The sequence below is a fragment of the Fistularia commersonii genome, chromosome 28 (genome assembly GCF_037954325.1).
Source record: "Fistularia commersonii isolate RoL2024-O1a breed Wild chromosome 28, RoL_Fcom_v1.0, whole genome shotgun sequence".
NCBI classification, from domain to species: Eukaryota; Metazoa; Chordata; class Actinopteri; order Syngnathiformes; family Fistulariidae; genus Fistularia; species Fistularia commersonii.
Genome location: NC_141311.1, coordinates 1,161,114 through 1,183,564, shown reverse-complemented (window position 1 = coordinate 1,183,564; position 22,451 = coordinate 1,161,114). Strand labels below are relative to the sequence as shown.

Genomic DNA, 22,451 nt, shown 5'->3' with positions numbered 1-22,451 from the left:
CAACCCGGGACCTCATCTCGCGATGAGGTGAGAGTGCTGGCGGATTAACACCCCTGCCACCTTCCAGCCCAAACCGCTTTCCATTCAAATTAGCAATCCTGATTAAAAACGCAAAAATAAAATGAAAAAAAAACCCGTAGTCCATCAGAAAAGCAATAACAGTTCCAATCGCGTTTCAACAACAAGTAATGCCATTTTGATTCCTTGGTTGATGTGAGTGTCAGTGCTCTGTTGCAGCATTAAAATAAATCGAACAAAAATTTTAAGGCACATTTCCAGATGACAGTCCACAGGTTTGATTTTCTCCTCTCCAATCGCCGCATTTCACTTCTGCCTGCTATATAACATTTATCACTCCATATTCTGTGAAACCTAGCGTCGAACTTTCAAGGAAAAGCAGGAGTTGAGGCACTTTCTGCTTCAGACATATTGTGACGGTGGAATTCACCAGAGGGCCCGCTCATTTTCACATAGGTCGCTTCTAAAAGTGCGTGTTTAGCTCACAACATCCATGCCGGCCGGGCGTTTTAATCATCATCCGAGGAACACAACGTAACGACACCGGAACAGTTCCACAAGCAGCGACGAAAAACAAAGACGCGTCCCGTGCATTCATCTTTTAACCGGATAAAGAACCAAATTCCGCACATCATTTTGAGTTGTTATTGTTTCACGTCATCCCTCGCTCCTTCTTCACCCCTCAATTGGAACAGATCTCTCATATAGTCGTCAAGTATGGCACACATACACTATTCTTTTTTTTTTTCCCTCACGCAGAGTCACTGCCTGCAGGAACTCAGCCAGCAGGAGGAAAAAAAAAAGGAGTTGCATCAATGTACACACACACACACACACACACACACACACACACACACAGAAATGCTGCAGAAAGGTAGAGAACACACTCCAGCTGAACACAGGTGTATGGTGAACCAAACTGCAGTTGTGGTCGACAAGCAATACTTTCCATTCATAAAACACTTGCGCGACACACACTGAAAAAAAAACACACACACACACACACTGACTAAGGTGGTAATGCTGCTTAAGTGTGTTTACAAAAGTATTTACCATGGCATGGAGGCCTGGTCAGATGTGTGGAGTGTTCCTCAGCCTGCCACAGGCACCGGGCGTCTGGTCGCTCACATCAAGTAGTGAGTGTGTCAAAGCGTGCGTGGGAATGGACGCCGAAAAATCCCCATCTCGTACACACCTGACTCACATCTCGCACTGTAGCAGCATCTCCCGGTGCGCGCTGCCCGCTGAGCACACCCGGTTTTGTGCGCGCGCTTGTGTGTGTGTGTGTGTGTGAGAACGAACGGCAGAGGAGCGTTAATCCCTGGGACGCCGCAGCAGCAGCCAGAGAAAACGACCGCTGATGAAAACACTGATCACAGCAAAAAGCTCGTCTCTCCGTCGCTGCTGCGCAACTCTGTCTGCTTCCCCTCACCACCTCTCTCTCTGCCCTCGCTCTCCCTCTTTCTGTCTCTCACACACACACACACACACACACACACACACAATCAGGTGGTGCAATCAGCAGGCTCTTGCTTCCCCCCCTTGTCACTATGACAACTGAGCACTGTGAGCATCCTGAATAGTTGGTGGCGTCTGAGCAGGAAGCAACAGTCGTGCACCGGCGCTCGCTCACGCTCGTTCTCCATGCCCGTCGACAGATTGTCGCCCGTCCTCTCTCTCCATCTCACGTTCCCGGTGATTCAGTTAACAGAAGGGGGGGGGGGGGGTTTAATTGGACCGAATGCAGACGTGCGTCCCGGCCAAACAACGCCGGCGTGTTTTTTTGCAAGTGGATCCAAACACTGGACACACACACACATGGGGGGGGGGGGGGGGGTGACACACAGCATTATCCCATGCATTCCTTTCTGTTCTGTACCAGCTCCTGCTGGTCTCCAGCCCCACCCACTCACTAAGGTCAGAGGCATCAAGTGAGGACTTTGTGTCTGTTTCAACAAGTCATCATACTGTTCTTGCAGCTGCCTTACATGGAGACAGTAAAAAAAAACACACACACACACACACACACAGCGTGACTTCTGATGTCTCACAGTGAAAAGCAGGCCAAGATGAAAACAACTCCACCGCTATGTGTTTTCTTTCTCCCGTTTTGAGACATTTCTGTCCACGAGTTAAGACCCGGATGAGTATTCGGCGAATAACAAATTCTAGAATCTGATTTTCCCCCCTGAAAAGGAGCAGCGCAGGGTTTTTTCTTCTCCCGCAATGACAACAAACCGGAGCTCTTTCTACTGTAGCATCAGCCGTGCTACACTAACTCTCCCGCTCCATTTGCCATCTCCTCTTCCTGCGTCATCATCGGCGGCTGCGTGCCAGCGAGAGAGGACGGAGAGGAGACGGAGGGTGAAGGCATGAGCAGGACATAAACGCTTGGAGAAAGAGGGAGAGAGAGAGGAAAAAATAAAAAAGAAAAGTTGGCTGCAGATGAGAGATGAACCCAAAAGAATGAAGACACGGACAAAGGATGACAGACATTCGGTCCCATGCACACCATCCAAAGTTAGTGTGATTAAACTATTATTAATTCTAATTTTAATCCCTTAATGGAAGATGAGTCATTATAAAATGCGCCTCATCGTCCTTTTGTGCTCCCTCCATGAACCAATTTGTGGCAAACAAATGAACAAAAGGTATGACTAACTCTTGCCCTAATATGAGACACCATATTAATCAGTCCGTCCGCCCGTCATGCTCAACAGAAAAGCATTCAGCCCATCCAACAAAAAACATCTAAACAATTATTCCTCCACTCGAAGGTGTCGAGACTTGGAGGGCTGGACCGAGCGCTCGGGGATCCCAGTGGGAGGGGCCGTCGAAAAAGGCCCGGGATCAAAAGTTCGCGTCGCTTCGGTGTTATTATTCGATCCTACTCCGTCTTGCTCGGTCGCATGGATGGCGAGGCCGAATACGGTATCTGGACACACAGGCGGTCCTTCTGGATCTTCTGGATCCTCCACGTAACGGACGCGACAGTACTTTCCTCAGGAACGTCATCCCGCCGAACGTCCCGCCCCCTTCTTGGTTCACACGATCTTCCCCGGGTTACCGAGTCGCCAGGCTAAAAAATCGGGGAGAACGTCTATTGCCCGATTTCCGAGCACCTCCGGGAAGCTTACTCACTCCTGGGTGAAGTATCTGCACACGGTGCAGACCTCCATCTCTTCTCTGCAGACGGTGGAAATACCCAGCCCCGTGAGTCATGACACGCTGGCGTGCAAGTAGCAAGTTTGAAGTGGACCGCCGGCGGTATTTCCTTTCTTGTCCGTTTTGAAAAAGTCCAGATCTAATTAAATTCTCAGAGGAGAAAAGGAGAATATTATGCTCGGCTAACTAACTTCTTCTCACCCATTAAAACTTGACCCTGTGCGTCTGGGCATCGCCGCGAACCAGCCAGACGTGTCGAGGAGCTCACGGCTCCATGACGGGAGAGAAACTGATGATGGTGATAGTATTGCAGAGATGAAGACATTGGATATGGGATGTTTTAAACCGCTGCCTGCTGAATCTGTGACTTGCCTCGCTACTTTTGTTATCAAACACCACCGAGTGTCAAGCTATGTCATCTTCCTCCGTCGCTAGTTGGTTTCCTGCGTTGCTGTTTTATATTTTAGTTTGTATTCTTGTATCTGACACTGAATCGGTAAAATCCCCAAAGATGGAAACGGAGACCCTCTCCCCTCTGCGCTCACCCATCTGCTCCCCACCTGAATATTTGGTCTGCTTTATTTACAAAGTGTTTGTTGGTTGGGATGCCAGATGATCCAAAGGCATGCTATAACAGCAGACTTAACCATTACCTTCTCCAGCTTTAGAAATTGGTTCAGAAGCTGCAGTTGGGTACTATTATTTCCCATTATTTCCCCATTTTTGACTAGTAGTTGTAATACTGTATGAAATAACACCTAAAACAGTGTTTCCCAACCCCTGTGCCGTGGAACATTAGTGTGCCGTGAGAGATCATGAGGCGTGACGTGGAAAAATGCCCGCTTTCACCTGATTGGTCCGAAAATTATTTATCCAACGCAAATAATGTGTCTCCTATGTCTGTGTGGGCAGCGTGACCATTGGATGGCAACGGGTAGTGAATTAACCTGTGCATCTGTGTATCAGAGTGATTAGTGACGCTTTGCGTGATACATTTTTAAAATAAAAAGTACTTGTATCTGCGTAAACAAACAGGCAGCGTTGTTGAAAACTACCAAGACCAGTGAGAAAGTTGCTGAACTCGTCTCTAAATCCAAACAGACACACACCGTAGCGAAACATTAATACTACCTGCTGGCAAAATCATTGTAGAAGAAATGCTCGACTCTGGCGTTGATAAAGAAATAGCCAGTTCTCTCAAATAATACCATTTTCAGACATATTGATGACATGTCTTCAGACGTTGCAAAAAAGTGCTCTGGAAAAGTTGCACATCGGTGGGAAATTTGCATTGCAACTTGACGAATCTACATTAGATATAGATATAGATTTCACACTCAGTAAATTGAGACTATGGTTTCATTCTAATTCGTTAAAAACTGTTTTTGACATATTTATTTGGTGGTGTGCCGTGTGATTATTCTAATGTGAAATATGTGCTGTGGCTCAAAAAAGGTTGGGAAACACTGTCCTAAAAGCCCATCATGCATGGTGGCCTTGAGGCAACGCAAGGTGTTCTTCCAGTCTCGGGAGCGCTGTGGGCCTCCGTGCTGAGACGGACACCTGGCCCTTCGCGGACGGTTACAGGAAAGTTTAAAATGGAGCCGTGATAAAGATTATGGTTTTGGTACATATCGCAGCGAGACAGGTAGACTATCCGTGCATAATATCATCCAACTCAGTGCATATCCGATGGTGGAACATACCATAAATCTGGCAAATTTGTAACTTCAACGAATTGCGGCCTTTAAATGACCATGTAATTCCCATGCGCACGACTTCCCACCATCGAATGCTTTCAAACCGTCTTGATTTGCTCCTTAGGTTGGAGGTCATAAGTCAGAATTACATGGTGCATATATTCTCCAACGAGGTGAATCAATCAGTATCGCCCAAGCAACTTTAACATAATCAAGTCCACAGCTTAAGAAACCCTTTTTTTTTTTTTTTTTAATTCCACTCTTCCACCAAGTCAATAGATTTATACAATGTTGGCTTTTGCAGTCCCTTGACCGGTGATGTTCATTTCACTCTCCACTGGAACGCTATGAGTGAAACCAAAAGCAACAAAAGCGCCATACAAACACAAGGGTAATGAAGCATGGAGAGCAGATCCACCATTGGAACCAGGAGTCCACTCGTCGCTCTGTTCCACACCATTACAGCACCACAATGGACAGAAGGTTCGTTGCTGTATTAACTCTGCATGGGTGCTGAGTGCTGACCCCCCACCGCCAGCAGCACCACCTCGGGTATGAATTGACATTCACACTTTACAAGCTCAGAACAGGCGCGCGTATTGTATGGGTTAAAAAAAAAAAGTTGGATCTTCAGTTGAGTTGTCACGTTCAGGTACAAGCAGTCACTTCTAAGGAATACGGTACGAAAAAAAGTCATCAATTTTGAGAATTTTCAAGCACTCGTGCGTGAACGTTCCACGGGGAGCGGGCATTGGCGGCCATTCCGAGATTTCGGTATGCTCGTTTTGCTTTTTCCCTTCCCTTTCTGAAAGTTCTCCGAGTGAACCGGTTTCTCTCGGAGACGACGCTTTAGACGGTGGGAAGAAGTGAGAATCCCTACTGAGTCACTTGGTCAGCTGACAGAAAACTACTTTTGATTTGATGAAGGAGAAGAACTTATTAGTCCACATCATATCTAGATCAGACTTTGGACTATTGGTTCGTCAAGTCAAGCAATTTGAATGCGGACCTCAAATCTTTTTTTTTTCTCTATCGGTCATAAATTATGAGATGTTACCACGGTGAAACCTTTTTCTGTTTCTCCCCCCGGTGAGTGCACATCCTCCTGGCAGGCGATGGAGGACAAAGGTGGACCACCAAGGCTCTGCTTCACCTGCTGGGGCCCGAGGTTTGGACCCGGATCACTGATCTGACAGAACACCCTGCTCGCAGCGCCGCCATGACAAGGTAACAAAAACAGGCCGGAGACACTAATTATACCTGTCCGGCAAACACATGCGCGAGCGTTCAAAAGCACCAACACACACACGCACAAATGGTGATTTGAGCTTATCTACAGGAAATTGACAGGAAGCATTCAAAAAAAGAGAAGAAGCAAAATGGCCATAATCCAACGCTACAATCAATGTGTTGTAAATAGTCTCAGCAGAATCAACAGCGGACCAAACCCTGCTAACAAACACTCCAGTGGAGGACTGGTGGATTTGTTTTGATTGGCCCTGGTGACAGCTGAATGGCTCACAGCGCAGTCGGCCTTCTCGGCTTACGACTGGGCGGGGGGGCGGAGGTGGGAACAGTGACTGATAAGAGACAGACAGACACAATGCAATGTGATTGGATCCCTCACATAAGACAGTTGACGGAGCGCCGTTTACATTTGTTTATCTTGACGGGGAGGGACAAAGACGCCAACGCTGTCTTTTAGGCGTTGCATTTTCACTTTTACATTCGGTTTAAGGTTCGAGTAAAGAGAAATAGCAAAAAAAGGAAAAGATCGATGCGAGGATTAGTCGCGAAAGAGAACGGAGGTGCAGAGAACAATGTCCCTTTGCATGAAGGAAGACATGCAGACATGAAAAGATGGTGGGATGAAGGCACGAGGGAAGAGATAAGGGTGATATTATAAAAAGCCAGGCGCGGAGCATGTGACCCCAACTTATGACAGCCCTGCGAGCGGAACGAACACAGAGCGCATTCTGCTCGTCGTAACAACACATAGCAAACACAAGAACCCGACCAGACGTCAGGAGAAAGTGGTGGCGCGGCGCCATCGGCTTCCAGCCAACACGAGCCGGAGTCGTCTCTACCTCCGGCACCGACCCGCTCGATTTGAAGGGATCTTCTTGGGAGCGTGAATCGCTAACGCTCGCATTTTCCTTTGTTTTACGACCGTAGTGGAAGGTCGGGTTTGGGACGTTCTGCCCACGCCGCACGCAGGACTTCCAACATCTCCTGTAGAACCCGTCGCTTCGTGTCAAGTTGCCGTGACGTCGGAAACGTCATCGCAGCTGCCGTCGTGAATCGAGCAGTAGTTGGTTTTGGCTTGAGTTTCTAGTAAACATGGTAGCCAGGTCAACGCTTCAAACAGTATTTTAAATTATTTAAAAAACAGTTTTATGAGGATAGGTGGCTTCACTGGCTGTCACTCCATTATTCTGCGTGTCAGTTTAAGCTTCGGAATAATGGCGACAGGGAAAAATTTGCCATCTAACGTAGCTCTGATATGTGCTCTCCCTGAAATAGGATTGACTTTGGCAAGGATTCAGATCCCACACAGATGGGTGTGAGGAGGTCTGGCATGGCCAGAACATGTGAGATGTTCTGTGAGGTAGCCGCGTGGTTGCCAGTACATGCATTCAGTGGGCAAATAAGCTCTTTCCAGTTTCCTGAACAGACGTATGCGTTGCAATTTAGACAAAACCACTTCAGCGCTGTTGGGAAAAATCCATAATGGAGCCGACCGATGAGATCTAATCACCGTTTGTGTCACGGAAATGTTGTTGTTTTTGTTGGCGGGTTGTTTTCTTTCTATTTTCTTTTCTTTTTTTGAGTACAGTAGGTTTTTCAAATTGGCCAAAGAGTAAACAGCTCCGGGCCGAGCTGGGAGACAGAGGGAGCTGAGAACATCCATCTGCGCTGAGATCAAAGAATCGTCGCCATTTATAACACGGCGGGATGAAAGAAGCGAGGCGCCTGTGTTTTCCTATTCACGGCATCAGCAGGAGATGTATTATGGGTTAAGAGAGTAAGTCAGACCGATGATTTGGGGCCAATCTGAGTCGGTGGACCTCCTGTGTGACTAAACTTCGATTGACCACGTTTTCTTGAATTGGCGAGGCCTTGTTTACACGTAGAATCATAAAGCGTCTCCGCCGATGGGATTACTCATGCGCGGCTATAAATACTGACATAAATACATCACACCTCCGGGATGCACCGGTGACACGCTGGGATCAGATCACTCAAGACTCGCTGGAAGAAACGTGAGCACAAATTAGTCCTGGGCTGCAATGAACACCCTGCAATACCCGTGGCTGCGCTCCTTAAACAAATTACTCAAAGGAAATTGAACATCATTACCGTTATTTCCAGACTATAAGCCACTTTGTTCACACGCTTTGAACGCTGCGGCTCAAACAACAACGCGGCTAATTTACGGATTTTCGGATGCTAACGAGCTTCACGCCGCCAAAACATTTACCCTCCACACATCGGAACGATGCAATGACCGTGAAAATCGGAGGCCGTTCAATTCTGACACAGGAGAAGACAACTTTAATGGTTTTAGTGCAGCGACAAGTGAAATATCCCAAAAACACGCTAGGATGTTACAGCTGACAGGTGGAGGCGAGAGCCGGGAAGTATTTTGAGCCGTGCGCGGGGAAACTACTTCAAATACTTGAGAATGCTTGAAAAATTGCGAGAAAAACGAGGAAATGAGAAAGCGGTTGGAGGAAAAGAGCCAGGAAATGACCCCGACATCGGGAAGACTGTATGCATTATTCCATTTTCAAAGTGACGGACCAACCAATGCGTCAACCGCATGAACGGTGAAAGCTCCCTTAGAGTCGCATTCTCGTAATTTCGCAACGAGAATACGGCATCTCTACGTCAACATCTGCATCAAAATGTACCTTCCGTCATTTACGGAGGATAAGCCGCTACTTTTAAGCACGCTTTGAACACTGCGGTTTTAACAATGACGCAGCCAATTTATGGATTTTTTTGGCGCTAAGGAGCTTCACGCCACCAAAACATTTAGCCACTTCAGATCGGACCGAGGAAATAACCATGAATTTCTGAGGCCGTCCAATTCCGACACGAAGAAGACGATTTTAACGGTTTTAGTGCCCAGGAGGAGGACCAAGATCAGCTGGAGTAGGACAAAGCGAGGATAAAAAAATCGATGCATAGATGGACTTTTCCTTGTTTTATTCATTATTGATCTTTTTCGTCTGCCGTATTACAGGCACTGTTCAGAAAAAAACATTTCCAGTACGAATTTGTGGATGTGCTTAATTAAAAGTAAAAAAAATGTTTCTGTGTAAATCTCTCATGTTACAACGTGGACACCAGCTGCTTATAGACAAGTGTGGCCTATATATGTCCAAATAGATTTATTTTGTTATTCTTAGCCAGTGCGATTTATATTCAGATGCTCAATAGTCCAGAAATAAGGGTATACAAAGCAACCAGCGTACGGGTCATCGTGTCTGCTGGCTAACGGTAGCAACATAGCATTGCGTCCACATTTAATAGCTTCAATACACTATCATACAGTCCTCTGGCTGCACAAATATACTCCGATCCAATTATAAAACTTTCCTGATTAAGGTACTAACATAACTGGAAAGTGACACTATGTTTATATATGTATATACATATACATCCATCGGGCTCCAAAGTGAAATAGTGAAAAGGTCAAGCCTGTGCAGCAGAGCAGCAGTCAATGTGAATAAAAGGGGATGATGCAAACTTTAAGCGTTCCTATTTATAATCAATGCGTGGCACTCTGTCTCTATGGGCTGTTTCTAATGGATCATTTTCGCTTTTTCATGGACAGCCAGCAGTCAGCCAAAGGGGTTTAACGCACCTGCGGTGCCAGAAGAAAAAGAGGAAAAAATTCCATTGATGCGATTGTGAGTGGTGTTTAAATAGATTAGATTACAGTAGATATATAATAGATGTGAAACGGGGTTGGGCATGATGACAGAAAAAAAAAAAGAATACTTCCTGTATGACATCACTGACGCACAGGTAAATCTGAGAACATGACAAGAACAAAGTATTGCACTTTAAGGTTACCTAGGTTACCTCCAGTGGGCGAGGGGCGCTGAAAAAAAAGTCCTTCATGGGGTCAAATAGGGAAGAGGAAATAATCGAAAAAGTCTGAGTCCTCCTCTTTTTCTGTCATTTCTTTGTGTCCGGAGATGGGTCTGCTGGCGTATAGACAGCCACACAAAACACCTGAGACTTGGCATTGAGCTGGAAGGAAAAAAAAAATTCAAAAAGCCTCTTCCATTTTGAAGAGCACACGTGTACACGCACACGTGTGCAAGACAAAGTCATGAACTTTCGCAGGCGTGTAATGGAAATCAAAACAAAAACCGAGTTTGGAAAGGATGTGAATCGAGTAAAAGGGTGCAAGAATGAATCGAACCCCAGTTCCACCATGAACAAGTTCCCTGTCCGGTTCTTTCTTTCAGGCACTTTTTTCAATGTGAGAGCTCATTATTTTAAAACCACCCGGTTTAGTCGAGGAAAAATAGCAGATGGTGAGACTGGTAAATAAGATGATGAGACTTAGCCTATTTTTACTCCTACACGTCGATCAAAAAATAGGTCACGGATAGAAATTGTAACACACAGCGACTGAAATTAAGCCTTTTATGCCTATTTTATCCATCGCTATCAGCTTTTATGAGAGGCCTGACGAGAAACAACGCGAATGACGTGACTAAGTCTCTTACTGTACCTCAAAAGCATCTTCATGACATTAAGCGTGATCGTCCCAGGTGAAAATGTGACAGGCGTGAAAGGTGTGTTATTGTTACATCAAGGAGTTGTTCTACAGCGGCGCTTCAACAAAACATCATTTGTGTGTCTGCTGTGTTACACTCCGACCATTAGTATTCTGCAGGACTCTCAGACTATGCGGTATTAAAAGCAGCACTAACAACAGCAGCAGCTCCACTGTCAGCGTGGGAGCTGCTGCTTACGTGCAACAGCATCACCTCGGCACCGGGGGCCCACTTGATGTTCATTTATCGCAGATGTGTCTGACGATGTCAGTAAATACTAGGCTGGATGTATTGGCTTGTTTTGTTTTTCCAATGACTATCAAAATGAAAGCCAAGTCCTGGAATTATCGCTTCTCCGTATTCCGAGCTGAAGTCAAATGACTCTCACATGCACAACACACACGAACGCAACCAGAGGAGATTGCGTCTCTCTTGCAGCCATGTGAAGGGTGAACCTCAGTTCTACTGTATCTGATGCGGCTTCACAATCACCTTTTGTTGGGAGACATTGTGCCGAGGCCCGGGGCTTTACCTCATGAACCTCGATGACCTATTTCCAACAGCGGAATAAGAGTCGAGGCCATTGTTTGGAAATGATAATCTTATGATTCACTCATGAGCACACAGCTTCATCAAAGCACGGCCAGAAGCACCTGAAGGACAACCCTCCAGGCTAAAATCACGCTTTTCGACACAGCTTTCCTTGCATACCGGGCACAGAAACAAATCCTGACAATCGGGACAATCAGAAAACCTGAAATACAGTTCTATAGTTCTACGGTTCTTATATAGATTAGGTCAAAGTTTGTTTTTAAATCAAGTGACGGACACATCTGTCCAACGACCACGTCCACACCGGAGAACGCTCTGCGGACGATGGCCTGGTCCTGACCTGTTTCCTGCCTCTCACAAAAGCCCTTGTCTCTTCTCCTAAGCTGTTAAATGAGGAGTCATGATGTTTGTGTCCTTGGCCTCGGACAGACAGAGACAGTCTGTTCCCCGGTCCTCTGAGAAGGACGCCGGCCCTTTATAGGTGCCACTCTCAGATTCCCTATTGGATTCTACTATTATGGGCTGAAAAATGAAACCTCTTGTGAAAGTTTGTGGTCCGGCGCAAGCGATCTTGTGATGCTACCCTTCTTCACCTGTGCATTCGTGCGGCAAATACAAGAGTGCCATGTTCCAACAAATGAAAGGACACAAACATGAATGAGAAACATCACCGAGGTCAGAAGCATCCGACGCGTTAATAGAGAGTCCGTCGGTTAATTCCATTTCACAGTAACGGGCTGAATAATTATTTATTACCTCCCAACGGCTATTCTAACGGCACACATAGCTATCAACATTTGCGGCACACCTCCTAATTCAACTTACTCATGATAATATGCAGCACAGATTTCCACATGACAAAAACAAACGTGAACATACAAGTAAAAAGCTTCGTTTCCGTTACTGACCTTCTCCAGCTTTTCAAAATGTTCCCGCAGGAACTTCATAGGACGCTCAGGCTTTGCAATGCAGAGGTTCACAATGCACTCTTTGAGGATCTGCTGGATGTTGTGCTTCTGCACAAAGATTTCACAGCCCTTCAAGCTTTCGTCTTCTTCCAGAGTGGAGGAGGAGGAGGTGGCCATCTTCTCCTTTATTACGAAGCAAACAGGGTGGACCATGAGAGGAGGGGAGGGGAGGCAGAGTAGACACAAAGATGGTATGTCAGTTGCTGATTTGGTAAATGTATAATATAGTATACTGTATTATATTTTCACTTTAAAAAAGAAAACAAATTCCACCATGACAGGAGGATGGAATAACAAAATCTCATCAGAGCTTCCTTTTGGAAACCTTGTTTTAGAATAATGGGCACCTGCTGATCCTCTTCCATCTGCGGATCATGCTTTTCAATCAAATCACGATTACAACAAAGTGATAACATCAGCCGTGCCGAACCCCATAACTATAATCACCCGTGTGTTGCAGAAGTGAAGGTCAGTGAAGTAACAAATACAGTGAAGATGTGAAATACTTTTGTTAGTATTTTTTACAATAAGTTTATAGGTCAAAATTACATTCTGACGTCGTGTTTACTTATTATTGCATTAATCAAATTAATTGAAAGAGACTTTCCCACTGGTTTTATTCTATTACCCAATATCTCTTGATATTTTCGGCATCATGTACCAGAATTAAACATGGATGGTGTACAACTTTACTTGCCATTCTATTCAGACACGCAACACTAGAAAACAGGTTGTTTCTTCTATATTCCATCACATCAAGCTGGGAAATGTGAGTTTATCAGAATTTTTAGAAGCCCCTTTTAACATAGCAGTTATAAAAACAACCTTGATGCCTTCTGAGGTAAGGAATACATACATACAGTACAATTACTCTATAGGTAAATTGAGAGGCCCCTTTACAATCTTTTTAAATACAATAAACAAGTTGCATGAATGCACCCAGTATCAAATAGTTGTAAGAATCTTTGTAGTGGAGCTGGTAAACAGGGTCAAACCTTCTTTCCATGCTTCGTTTAATGCACTGCTAATGGATCTTGCATCTTGAGTATGACAGAGGATAAACACACCAAAACAAAACATCAGGACATCAAGTGTGTCTCACAACAAGCCAGGAAACTGGGCAGGTGAAGCTAACCTAACTGTGCTTTATTACTTCCTCAAATGGTAAATGACGTATCCACCCGGTTTACTACTGCGTGATAAGTTATAAGATAAGGGCGACGTGCACCGATGCCAAGATATTAAAGCATCTCCTTTTATTTTTAGCCATTATAGAGGGTAAACTATTTGGCTAGTAATTCCAGGGAGCACCTGTTCCTGTGTATTTAGCGTAGATGCTAGCTAGCCCGGCTAACCTCACAGCGACAGCCGAGCCATAGCGCGGGGGTCGGGGGGTAGGTTTGGGGGTGACGCGGGGGGGGGTTATGGGGGTATACCGCGGGGTCCCCGGTCGCTGCACGTCCACCCAGGCTCGGCGCGGCCGGCCGCTCTCCGCCGGTGTCCCTACCGTTGTTTTATGGAGGATGCTCTGAGAGGAAGAGAAACACCTGTCCGGCGGCGGAGGCTGCTTTGGGCGCCGTCTACTTCCTGGGATGCTGCTGCCGCTGCTGCTGCTCGCCTCTGCCGCGGCTCGCGCTGCGTCAGCCCTGATGACGTCACTCTGTCATCTTCTCCACCGCAAAGGCGCGCTCCCGAGGACGGAGGCAACGGGAGCGCGCATCCACCCCCAAAAAAACACACACACGATGAAAATATTGAATTAGTATTTATATTGACGCTTAGTTCTAGTTGTGTGTTTTTCCCCCTTACAGTTCCTTGATGTTGCCCATTGTCATCCCTGCTGTTTATTTACTCGTGGGATTATTTTTGTCTTGCTATCTTCTGTCTCCTGCCTTTCTGTTTGTACTTATATTCATATTTAACATTATAACTGTTGTGCTGCTGTGATAAAGGAATTTCTCCTATGGGGATCAATAAAGTTTGTCTTATCTTATTCTTGTCCATTCTTATCCAAAATGGAGTTGTTATCTGTGGATTTTTTTTCCTTTCTATTTATATTTATCGTCATTTCTATTTCCTTTTCTTGACATTATAAATGTTATGCTGCGGTGACGAACAAATTTCCCCCACGGGGATCAATTAGGTTTATCTTATCTTGTCTTATTATGTTGTCTATTCTTATCCCTGATGTTGCTGTTGTCTGCTGTCTATTTATTCCTGGATTTTTTTTCCTTTCTATCTATTTTCATATTTATTTCCTTTTTTAACGTTATTACTGTTAATGCTGCTGTGACAAAGGAATTTCTCCTACGGGGATCAGTAAAGTTTATCTCATCCTATCTTATTATGTTGTCTATTACTATTCCTGATGTTGTTGCTGTTATGGTTCTCCCTGCTGTCTATTTATTCGTGGATGTCTTGCTATCCTCTATCTTCTAATGTCTCTATTAATATTTATATTCATATATTATTTTATTTTTTTCTAATGTTTGACATCATAACTGTTCAATAATGTATATCTTTTCTTATCTCATGTTTTCTTATCTTGTCTTATCTTATCTTATCTTATAATATCTTAATTTTCTCTCCATATTTAGACCCATATTTATCAATAATTGTTGTAATTGTTGTAATTGTTATGCTGTAAGCACAGAGAAGGCCAGAGGGAGCTGCATTGTGTTTTTGTAGACCTAGAAAAAGCATATGACAGGTGCCAAGAGAGGAGCTCTGGTATTGAGCTCAGGAATCTCCATGGACCATGATGTTTGTGGACGACATTGTGATCTATAGTGAGAGCAGACAACAGGTAGAGGAACATCTAGAGAGGTGGAGGTATGCTCTGGAAAGGAGAGGAATGAAAGTTAGTCGCAGCAAGACAGAATATATGTGTGTGAATGAGAGGAACTCGGGTGGAGCGGTGAGGCTACAGGGAGTGGAGATTAAGAAGCTGGAGGATTTCAGGTACTTAGGGTCAACAGTCCAGAGCAACGGAGAGTGTGGAAAAGAGGTGAAGAGACGGATCCAAGCAGGTTGGAATGGGTGGAGAAAAGTGTCAGGGGTACGAAGAGATAGAAGACTATCAGCCAGAATAAAAGGAACGGTGTACAAGACAGTGGTGAGACCAGCGATGATGTTTGGATTAGAAACTGTTACAATGACCAACAGACAGCAGGCAGAACTAGAGGTTGCAGAGATGAAGATGTTGAGGTTCTCTTTGGGAGTGACCAGGATGGAGAGGATCAGGAATGAGTCCATCAGAGGGACGGCACATGTTCGATGTTTTGGAGAGAAGGTCAGAGAAGCCAGACTGAGATGGTTGGGTCATGGACAGAGGAGGGATAGAGAATATATTGGTGGACGGATGCTGGAATTGGAGCTGCCAGGCAAGAGGTCTGGAGGAAGACCAAAGAGAAGATTTATGGACGTCGTGAGAGAAGATATGAAGGTAGTTGGTGTGAGAGAGGAGGATCCGGAGAATAGGGTTAGATGGAGAAAGTTGATTCGCTGTGGTGACACCTGAAGGGAAAAGATGAAAGAAGAAGAAGAAGTAGTTGTTATGCTGTTGGTCAAAAAAGTATATCCTTGCCATGGTGACCACTCAGAGCAAAACTCATCCACATAGATTGGAAAAGTTTTGCACTGATGCTGCGTAAACATCTTGTCATCTTTTTATACCAGCAACCGCCTCTCCTAGTAAGATGCATCACATCTTACCTTTGTTTGTTTAAGATAAGATGTACTTTATTGATCCTTATAGGGAAATTCTTTTGTCACAGCAGTGTAACAATTATAGTATCAATAAATATGGGTATAAATATAAATAGAGAGGTAATTAAAAAAAAACCAAAAGACATATACAAATAAATAGAGTGAATAATAACACCAACAAGGATAAGAATAGACAACAGAGAGAATACACAACCAAAATGACAATAATGAGGATAAGAACATAAACAGTAACAATAGCAACGGCAAAATAAACAGGATGTGAATGGACTGGCTGTTGTTTGTTGTTTCCTCATACATTTGCAACAATCAAGCACCGTGCCGTGTCATTTCAGTATGAGGGCGATACCTAAGACATCTGGACTTCACCTGGATTATCGTGTTTCACTTCGGTCCAGGTAAATAGAAGAGCGCGGTAAAAGAGCATCGTAAAATGGTGTCTGAATCAAAGGGATTGCGGCTCTGCAGGTGTTCCTCCAGTCTGAAGGTTGGTGGTTTGATTCCTGGCTCCTCCTGTCTGCATGCTTAAGTGTCCTTAAGCAAGAAACCGAACCTCCGTTGTCTGGTTAGCGCCTTGCATAGCAGCTTTGCCCCCACCATCAGTGTGTGTGTGTGTAACCCAGTGTAAAGTACATTGAAAACAAAAAGTGTGTACGTTCTTATTCCAGAAGAAGGCTGGCTGTTGAACATTTTTAGGTTACAAAACCGTGTTTCCAAGTAAAAAAGCTTTTTACTTTCATCATTTGCTTCTGGAATGGACAGTGATGTACTGCTGCAACTTAGCTATTACATCTGAAGAAAAATTAAAAGTAACAAATAAATCCTCCCGGCTGCTTCTCTGGCACGATCCAAGCCTTCACAGGCTCCGATACGCGGAGGTAAATCATCAACGCCAGGAATTTAGCAGAAATACAACCATGAGAGTTGACAAGTAAGCATGATGAGACAGGATCACACAAGACCTATGCTATTTTTGGACGAGCTAACAGCGAAGAGACAGGGACGCTCTGGGACTGCCGAGGTCAGTGCTTTAGCAATAGACATTCATTGTCTACACCACTTATCTTGCAGTCAGGGAGCCCATCCTATCCTGCGCTATGGACTGTGGGAGGAGATGCACCATGAGGGGGAACATGAGAAGATGCAAAGCCCGTGCAGAAAGGCCCCTATTCAGAGACCAACCTCATTGCACCGCGGTGCCACCCAGTAACACATATTGAAGTGTATTTACACCAGCAAATGAAAGTTTAACTAGGATAATCTCCTGTATCTAAATGTATTTGATAATCAGAGCCAATATGATATTTTATTTGTCATTTTGCTATTGTTGTTGGGATTTTAGCGACTTGTTTTTCTGTTCAAGTGTGTTTGCAGGTTCTCACATTGTGTTTTTGACTTATCAGGGCCGACAATCGTAATTTTACACACAAGTTTTGCAGCGTATTCCAGGGACATCTCTGAGGAAGGCTGGGCAAAATGGGTGCGACGCTCATGGTTCAATTTGGGGGCACTTTGTGAAGTGATTAACATTACAAGTAGTGTTTCCAAAGAGATAAACCCTTGTAAATGACGACGCAGATTTAAAATCGATGCATCTGATTTGTACTGAACAAGGCTCTGTCCAACTGCAGCACAGAAAAAACACGGATAAAGTCCATTATAATGCCGGATTTGAATATCAGGAAGGAGGAAAAAGACAGAAAAATAAATAATTAAATTAAGGATAGCAGCACACACAAAAACATGAAGTGAATCTTTCTTCCATGATGTTTCTAAGCAGTGCTTCTGCATCGCAGAGGTCAAGAACTCATTCCACAGCAACTGAATATTTTTTTTTTAGTTTATGATTTCACTCAAGGTCTGCTGCCATGTCGATATTATTTTTCTGCAATTCCTGATCCATCCCATTTCAAACCTCCAGAGTGCCCTTTGCCTCCGGGGCCCTGGGGACCACCAGGAAAACACTGTAAGATAACATACTGTCAATGTTTCAGTGCTGCAATGCGCCACAGAAATCATAGTCATTAAACATCTAATTCCTTAATTGTTTTATTTCATAATAATAAATAATAATGATAATAATAATGGCAAAAATGAAAGTTTGAAAAAATACTGAGAATGCTCCAAAATTGAACATAATGTGTTTGACATAAAATAAAGAAAAGTTATTATGGCATGAGCAAAAATCCGCTCCTGTTCAGATGCTTACCAAAATATGTTTAACATATGAACACATTTTTTTTGTCGATACTTTTGATCCGGCACCCATCCCAAACTGGGAAGCGGATGTCAAGCTCTTTATTTGTTGAAAACATGTCCAAGAAGCTTATTTAGCCTGGATATGGAGAATAAGAATAAGAATAAGAATAAGAATAAGAATAAGAATAAGAATAAGAATAAGAATAAGAATAAGAATAAGAATAAGAATAAGAATAAGAATAAACTTTATTCATCCCGAAGAAAATTATTGTGCCAGAGTTTCAAGTCAAACATAAGAATAATAAATAATAGTAGGAAATTGTATAAATTGTAAAAACAGTATAAAAAAGGGGGGCGGGGGAGAATAAGAAACAATAACAATAAAACTCCTTTATTGAGAATAACGGAAATGGAAAGCTCTATGAGTGTCAATTTTGTGCGTTAAAAATGCACGATATTCATAAAAAGTCCTAAATGATATGAATTAAATGTCTAGGTCACATTAGGCAACGTTACCAAAGCGAAGGGGCGTCTCTGTAACGCTCTGCGCGTTTCAATAAAGTTTTTGACTTTTGAACCGGAAGCTGTCATAGAGCGGCGGTTTGTTTACCGTGCCGGTTGCCATGACGACAGCCAACATGGCGGCCGGCGCAGGGGAACACGCAGCGGCGGAGGTCCTGCGAGGGCTGAGCAGACACCTGAACTGTCTCAACGAGGACAACAAGGCGACCAGGAGGAGGGCGCTGGAGCAGATCAGGAAGGAGACCGTGGAGCAGAAGCTCTGCAGCTCCGTCCTCCAGGAGGTTTTCTCCGCCGTCCTCAAGCCGCTCCTCAAGTGTCTCTCGGACCCCACGGAGAGGTGCAGGGAAACCTCCATCGCGACGATAACGGAGTTCATCCGCTGCGTCCCGGCGCCGGAGGAGTGTCTGCCGTACCTCATGCCGTGCCTCGCTCAGCGGCTCGGGCAGCGGGAGATCCTGGAGCCGGCGGAGGAGCTCCGGCTGGCGGCCGTGGAGATGCTGGAGCTAACGGTCGAAGTGTGCGGGACGCGCTTGGCGCCCTACGTGAACGACGTCGTGGGGATCCTCCAGAGGACCCTCGTGGATCCTTTCCCGGAGGTGAAGAGGGAGAGCTGCAAGTGCGCCGTGGATTTCGCCAGCCGTGTGCCAGGTAAGCTGTGAAATCTCCAAATGGAAACGCCTCAAGGCTCACTTCCGCCGTCCACGCTGGAGAGGTTCATCGGATGCGAAGCATGTCGGTGCAAATGGAAATAGTGCCGAGAAATGGAAACGGGATGTGCAAGTTTTAAAAAAGAAAGTACAGATTGAAATGTAAACACACATGTTGTGAGTCGAGTGCAGATCGTTGCGTGCACACCCACGCGTGAACTTTAGGGTGCGTCTGAGGTAGTGAGGTGCGGTCAGGGGAGGCAGCAGAGACAGTGCCTCAATTGCCAATCTTGGGAAGAAAAAAAAGTCAAATGATAAAAAGAATTCAGGTTCTATTTATCAGGATTTGCTCTATAAATGGATTTTTCATTTCCCGTATTTTCACGACCACAAGGCTCACCGCACTAAAAGGCGCAGTCTCAGTTGTGCGGGCCATCACTGTATTCAACACACACATAAGGCGCACCTGATTTTAGGGCGCGGATTTCATATCCAGTCCACGCCCACACTTCCCCCTTTAACGTTCTCGTGGTGTCTTCTACTACTTCTGCCTCACAACAACACACACACAAGCATACAAGTGTGCGTATTTAAAAATAGAGCGGGAGCTAAACTGAGTTTGGAATTCACATATTTCTACCCGTAATCGTCATCAAATAAACCCAGCGAAGTCCTCATCCTCTGCTTCTGATTTGAACAGCTGCACTAAATCTCCATCAAACATGCCAGGTTCACTTTCTTCACTGTCAGAGTCGCTTTCCGTGCCGTGCGGCTCCCCGGAAATGATGCTGGCTTTTGCGAAAGCTCGAACAACAGTGCCAGCAGACACGTTAGCCAAAGCATTTACAATCCATTCACAAATAGCGGCGTAACTCGCCCAGCGCTACCTTCCACTCTTAGTGAAACTGTGGTCTCCAAGAAGACTTTTTGTACCCCGTTGTGTGTAACGCCACCGTGCTGATCCCCTTCTTCTCCACAGTGTGACTCACCGGGATGTTGAAAGTGAGCGGCACCTCGTCCATGTTGGTAATGTGGCTGGATGTGTTTTTCGGCGATGTCTTCGGTGTTGTTAAAACAACAATGTTCTGCATAACGCACATACCCGTTCTTTTGTATACAATCAACGCCATCACTTTCCCCTTTAACGTTCTCACGGTGTTCTCTACTACGCACACAGGGCGCACTGCACTATAGGGTGCGCTGCACATTTTGAAGAAAATCTAAGACTTTTATGTGCGCCTTATAGTCATGAAAATACGGTAACTTCACCAGTTTTAGATTGTTTTTATTCAAAATAGCTGGATTTTCACATTTACCGTTCAAATAGTAAGAGGAGACGTGGGGTGAGGCCGTGCACTGTTAAGCCTCAACATAGATCACGCAATGACGGCTGACTGCTGGCGATGCTCCGCACTAAGACCAGATTGCTGTCTAGAGAGACAATTAGAAAAACCTAACGATATCAACAAATAAATAGACAGCAGAGAGAGCATCCAGGTTAAGAAACAGCAAGGGGGTAAATAGACATCTAAAATGACAAACGACAACTCTTGTGCAACCAATTGGTGAATCAATGAAGGCTAATGGTTGTTAAACAGCTGCGTGGCAGCTGGTAAAATGTCTCCTCACACACTTGGGGTGAAGGAGTGTGTGTCCGAAGGAACCGCGGTGATGTTCTGAACAGATTTGGAGATGTTGTCCGTCAGAGAAGATAGCTTTGCTGTCATCCACGGAAATTTTCAGCAGGCTATGAGCGAGACCACGGTGTCCAAGGTTTACATATGGCAAATAGTGTCTTTTCAGGGGTGGTTACTCTCTGAGTGTGTTTTCCTTCTCTCCTGAAGAGCACTTCCACCTGCAGGCGGATAGTCTGGTGAAGCCCCTCATGCAGACCATCACCCACCAGCACTCCAGGGTGCGGGTGTCCGTCATCGAGGCCACGGGCGCCGTCATCCAGCACGGCACCGGGAAGAACGTGGACGACGTGGTCTCTCACCTGGCACAGAGGCTGTTCGACGACTCGCCGCAGGTTCGCTTCCCGCCCTCCAGGCGTGACGTGACGTGACGTGACGTGACGTGACGTGACGTGACGTGACGTGACGTGACGTGACGTGACGTGACGTGACGTGACGTGACGTGACGTGACGTGACGTGGTGTGACTGTGTTCCAGGTGAGGAAGGCTGTGACGGTGGTGGTGGGCGACTGGTTGCTGCACCTGAGAGACAGATACTCCTATTTCCACAAGCTCGTCCCTCTGCTCCTGAGCGGCCTCAACGATGAGATCCCCGAAATAAGGTAGAGATTAAAAACACAGTTGGAATTGTGCAGGTGTTCACACGCACCCATTCTTGCAAATCTATTATGTATTCAAAACGGGACAAAAAAAAGCTCAGTGTGATTTAACGGGCCCTTTTGATAACTTTCCGTGCTAATAACAGCTCATTAAGGTTCACCGAAGGAAATGTCCATCTTAATTTATGTCTTTTCCTCATTAGCTTCCTGTCCGTCGTCATTTAAATATTTATTAATGCAAATGTTAACACAGTTTAGTGACTTTGGGGCTGTTGTGGTGGAGCGGGCGTCCCTCGTCCGGATGGCTGGAGGTTTTATTCCTGGCTCCAGGCTGCAGACCGAATCTGAGGTTGCTTAGCGCCGCACATGTGCTGGAATCATTGAGATGCTGTCAGGGGAGGCAGGAGAGGCCGTGCCTCACTTGCCAATTTTGGAAAGTAAAAAATGTCAAATTAAAAAAAGAATAACATGGTTATATTGATCAGTGCTTTGCACTATAAAGGTGTTTTTCATTTAACTTCACCAATTTTAGATTGGTTGCTTATTCAAAATGGCTGGATTTTTACATTCACTGTTCAAATAGTGAGAAGAGATTGCGGTGAGGCCACCGACTGTTGAGCCTCAACGTAGAATGCTCAATGACAGCTGACTGCTGCCACGCTCTGTATTACTGTCTCTATTAACATATTTAAACACTTTCGCTAAATGAACTACATTTCCAATTTGTCAACAACTGTGTGTTTGTTACTAGTTTCTTGTGCTGAGCGAACATAAAACAGCTGCAAAGAGCCACTAAGTGAGGCGCGCAGTTCTCTTGCCTCAAGGTAGGGGGCGCTCGTGATTCCAAGGATCCGTCTTGT

The 22,451-nt window shown here is 45.1% G+C and overlaps 2 protein-coding genes across 3 annotated transcripts in view; one reads left to right on the top strand and one right to left on the bottom strand.

The window, feature by feature from the left end:
* The window catches only part of prkar1b (protein kinase, cAMP-dependent, regulatory, type I, beta), a 64,329-nt gene extending 50,443 nt beyond the window's left edge, over window positions 1–13,886 (bottom strand). Inside the window, exons 1-2 of one of the 2 annotated variants that reach the window (XM_086175501.1) lie at window positions 13,712–13,886; window positions 12,145–12,327 (exon numbers count right to left, since the gene is read on the bottom strand). In XM_086175501.1, the coding sequence (XP_086031627.1) occupies window positions 12,145–12,321 (177 nt within the window). In that variant the 5' untranslated portion in view covers window positions 12,322–12,327; window positions 13,712–13,886. Of the gene's footprint in view, window positions 1–1,071; window positions 1,455–12,144; window positions 12,328–13,711 lie in introns of those variants that run through there. The other variant, XM_086175502.1, reaches the window with a different exon arrangement.
* Window positions 13,887–18,748: 4,862 nt separating this feature from the next.
* The window catches only part of dnaaf5 (dynein axonemal assembly factor 5), a 29,536-nt gene continuing 25,833 nt past the window's right edge, over window positions 18,749–22,451 (top strand). The window contains exons 1-3 of the mRNA XM_086175719.1: window positions 18,749–19,299; window positions 21,143–21,327; window positions 21,470–21,594. Coding sequence (XP_086031845.1) covers window positions 18,753–19,299; window positions 21,143–21,327; window positions 21,470–21,594 — 857 coding nt within the window. The 5' untranslated portion in view covers window positions 18,749–18,752. The remainder of the gene's footprint in view (window positions 19,300–21,142; window positions 21,328–21,469; window positions 21,595–22,451) is intronic.